A 4358-nucleotide genomic window follows, 5' to 3' on the forward strand; every position below is an offset into this window, starting at 1 on the left:
CAGGGGGGGAAAAATTAACATTGGTCGGAAGGACCTTATTATCGGCTAATAAAACTCGAGTCCCGCCCACAAGTGAAGATAATGACGAAATGCATATCATTGAAACTCTAACTAGATACTTTGAATGGTACATCTTTAAATAACCTTTCCTGCAAACTATTTGTTCGATACTTCGACGGTTTGGAAGTGTCTATTTGTATACTGCAAATGCAGTCGTCCGATTTGAGATAATAATTTATCTTTTGGCAATAAGCAATGTCCCGGTAGAAGTGACATCTGACCTTAAACAAAAGCATGACAGAATCGACATCCTCGCCTAGAATAACGTGTTCGAGAATATGGTGTACATGAAACTGAAAATTATGTTGACACCCATCTCATAAATATCCTTAACTGTTAAAAGGATAATTTGGTTAACTAACAGATGTAGTTTTCTTGTGTTTGACAGTATACTTTAAATATCTTAATGCAATTACCAGTTAAACAATCAGAAAAAATGATCTTGCTGAACATACCATTATATTGATATTATGCACACGGACAAAATTAGATAAAAGTCTGGCCATCTTTGAGAAGTTAAAGCTGGGACATAAGATAAGCTTGTCCCAGGTTAAAGACATTTTAGTAAACAACCAAATGGACTTTCCGTTTATTTTATACTTTATAAGCCAATTTCCCACGGCAGTTTATCACAGTAACATGTGATTAGAAGTTGCTTAATCTTAGCAGATTTTCGACTACTTATCCCACTTGATTTCTGATTCAGGAGACAAATATGACCATAAGACTCAATGCCCGAGGTCAATAACTTACTTTTAAATACATATATAATGATATCTTCTTCATTTTGAGGAACATCAAGGTCGTCAGTATATCGTTTTTAACTATACAAATATTGCAATTACCAATATAATGATGTATTAAACAGAATACATTTAAAGGAAATTTTCGCCGAGCTAGTTTTTTGATAATAAATTGATAAATAAACAAAACCATGACAATAATTATTCAACATACAATGTACTATACTTGTTCTTTCTATGAATGCTTGATTGAAAATCCTACTATAGAAAGGAAGAGTTGTGCACAATTGAAATTGTTACTAGCCCGTCCGCCGAAACAATGTATGAAATCGTTAAATTATTTTACACACGTATACTGCTTTTCAAAATATGCAAACAAAAATTATAGGGACTTATCAAGTAATTGTTTTCTTTCTTGTTTCACCACGGTTGATCCCATTTTTCAAATATATATTTTTTGCAATATAATTTATAAGAGATATTTAACGACCTTCATGTGATTTGAGTTTCATCTCATACTTTACCATGGTATTAAAGTGTGTGATTTTAAATATTAAAAAAAAATCAACATGTCGTCTCGTACAGATAGATAGCTTGTTTTCGAAGAAAGCCTTATTGTGTGTCGTAGGTAAATGGTAAGTAACGTTATAAATATTATGTTGTAGCAGATTGACAAAATTTGTCAACTTTTAATTATTTTGTTTCTGTACTAACTATATCTACTATATGCATATGAAAACCTTTTCCTAAACGATTTTTAATACTCTAAAAGATAAGTATGATAATCTTTTATCATTACATGTATTCATAGGTGATTGCATTATGTTTAAACATTTAACACACCATTTTCGTCAGTGCTTAAAGATAACACAACACCGGATCAAAGTACAGTGTTTACAAAAACAAGGAAGTGTTTGCACACACGCAGTAAGTTTGTATTTTCATATAACTTTTGAGTTTTCAAATCCAAGCTTAATATTGGTCATTGCTTACCTTACAAGTAAGAAAGGGTTTATATCAACATAAAGTATTTTAACAGTAGTACTGATTTATTGTATAAAATATGTTATTAATGTACAAAATTTAACTTCAAGGGAGATAATTCAGATAATATTTTGTAAATCACTCACAGTAGAGGGATATGTGAAGGATCTCAAGTCCTTGGGGAGACAAATATGACATACACTGTTCTTTTTAAATTAATAATATACAAGTATCCCCCCTCCCCAGAAATGCATCTCTAAAGACCTTGTCAACATCACCACAATGTACAAATTTACAAAGTCAGTCATGAAGACAGCAAAAGATTAGCAGATTTAGCCAATATATGGAAAATTACCTTGAGCTTCTAATATTCTTATCTAAATAAGTAACATACTTGTTTCGTCAATATGTTCGTGTCTCTAATCAATGTCATGGAATATGATTTTTACATGACCCTTAAATGACTTTAATGGTGACACGTGCATTATGATTTACAGGGGTAAAATTGCTCTCTTATTTATTTTTAAGTTGAAGATGGCTGGCATGTCGAACGCAACTCGTGTGGCAATAATGAAAAGTTTGTCATCAAGACGTTTGTGCACATCGGATTACTGGGAATATGCAGTTTCGATGTCATGGCTGGAGTCATGGGACATCTGTATCTCACAAAGTTTCTCGTTAGAACATGACAAAGACGTGATAGGTAAAGTTATATCCAAACCAGTAACAATGTCCAAGGACGATGAAAAAAATGTATATATACCAGAAAGTCAATGGGAGATTTATCTGGCACTTTTTGGAATTGCTGATGATCATGAGCGACGTAGACGTCCTATCTATAGCTTATATGCGTGTATCGATCCTGATAGAAACCCGTATACTGATAACGTGATGACAGATAAAGAATTAGATTTTCTTCAAATCTTAGTTACTGGTGTAAATGACATTACAGCTGTAAACGAAATCAAAAAGCAGATTTCGGTTTTTGCTTGGGATAGTTTGATGTACATTGGAAAACAAGCTAAATCACTGTTAGGAGTTAAAGCCAATATGAAGGTACGATTATGGTTGTACATATTCCCGAAAGATCGAGACGCTGTCATTGAGCCGATAATGGAGGAAAAACAAACATTGCTTTGCAAACTGACAGAAATAATGCCACCCATCAAAAACATATTGAAGAAACGGAGTAATCAGATGAACGATAAATACATCGTCAGCGATATGAAAGCGAAGATTGAGAGGAGAAAACCTCTGATGGAGGATCTTTTAGAATATTTCCATGTACCGTCGGCTTTCATTGCCATTGCTATTGAACAATTAGGACCAAAAATATATCATCCCTCCTTGGAAAAAGTAACAAATGCAGGAGATCTTGAAACAAACTCGCTTGAAAGCATCGTTACAATTTCGTCTATTCAAAATGAATGGGAAGATGTACTAACATCTTTTGTAGAGAAGTATACTGACGATATGTTGGGAAATACTGAAGCTCTGAAGCAAAAACTTGTTGACTCTGCTAAATGTATTGTTGGTGAAAAAATGAGAGAAATTAGCGAAATCCGAAGTGACCTCGAGAAAAGATTTTTTCTCATAGAAGAAAGAGAAAATGTCGTAAGGGAAAAGGAAAATGATATAAATGAAACTGAAATGAGTATCGCTGAAAAGTTATCGCAAATTAAACAAGAATATGCTGTTTTACAACAGGAGAAAACGAAATTGTCTGATGAAATCGAGAGAATGGAATTTCAAAACAAATTATCTGAAACAAGAGTGACACTAAACGTTGGCGGGATCATGTATGCAACTTCGACAGAAACATTAACAAAGAAAAAGGGATCACTTCTAGCGATGATGTTTGGAGGTCGACATGCACTGAAAATGGAAAGGGATGGAACCTATTTTATTGATAGAGATGGTGTTAACTTCAGATATATTTTAAACTATCTCAGAGATGGCGCAGATTCAGTAGAGGCGTTGCCCAAGGAACAAAAGCTTATCAAGGAACTGAAGATCGAAGCAAAATATTATAGTCTGGTCGAATTGGAAAATTTATTAGAAAACCTTTTGTAAGAGAGAGAGACCGAATTCCAAAAAATGTACATTTGGAGACCTATTAAATAAAATGTATTGATGTGACCATTCGAAACTTAAAATATGTTTGATGTCTGAGTAACTGTGGAGAACGTTGAATAATATTATTAAAAGTTTGAAATGCGTTTATTTTAACCTTCTCCTAATCCAGAATTTTATACTTCACAACAGCAGTTGCTAAGTGTTGTGTTGCAACTGTAAAAAGTTGCACCTACGGTCAAGGGTAATGTCTATGGTACTAACAATAGAAAAATAGTTTCTGGTTAATAATTGGCGTAAAGAATGATATATTGTGTTTAACTTGGTATATACATAAATTTTGATAGAGATATTTGTTGAAACAAAAGTTAACTGCTATATATACAAACTGAAACACTTCCCAGTGCAGAAAAGGCTCTAATACATCTCCAGTGCACTTTAAGGTGCACTTAAGGTGCATATTGAAGTGCATTAGAGGCACACATGTAGTGTACAACA

General features: G+C 33.3%; 1 protein-coding gene across 1 annotated transcript; it reads left to right on the forward strand.

The window, feature by feature from the left end:
* Positions 1-1652: 1652 nt before the first annotated feature.
* Positions 1653-4006, forward strand: LOC132757155 (uncharacterized). Its single transcript, XM_060748348.1, has 2 exons — positions 1653-1730; positions 2316-4006. The coding sequence occupies exon 2, from the start codon at positions 2322-2324 to the stop codon at positions 3858-3860; it is 1539 nt and encodes a 512-aa protein (XP_060604331.1). The 5' UTR covers positions 1653-1730; positions 2316-2321; the 3' UTR covers positions 3861-4006.
* Positions 4007-4358: the final 352 nt, after the last annotated feature.

This window comes from Ruditapes philippinarum, unplaced genomic scaffold, assembly GCF_026571515.1.
Source record: "Ruditapes philippinarum isolate M1 unplaced genomic scaffold, ASM2657151v2 ctg2291_1_1_1_1, whole genome shotgun sequence".
Lineage (NCBI taxonomy): Eukaryota > Metazoa > Mollusca > Bivalvia > Venerida > Veneridae > Ruditapes > Ruditapes philippinarum.

Coding starts and splice junctions, on each gene's coding strand:
- LOC132757155 (XM_060748348.1), top strand. CDS start 2,322: ATGGCTGGCATGTCGAACGCAACTCGTGTGGCAATAATGAAAAGTTTG.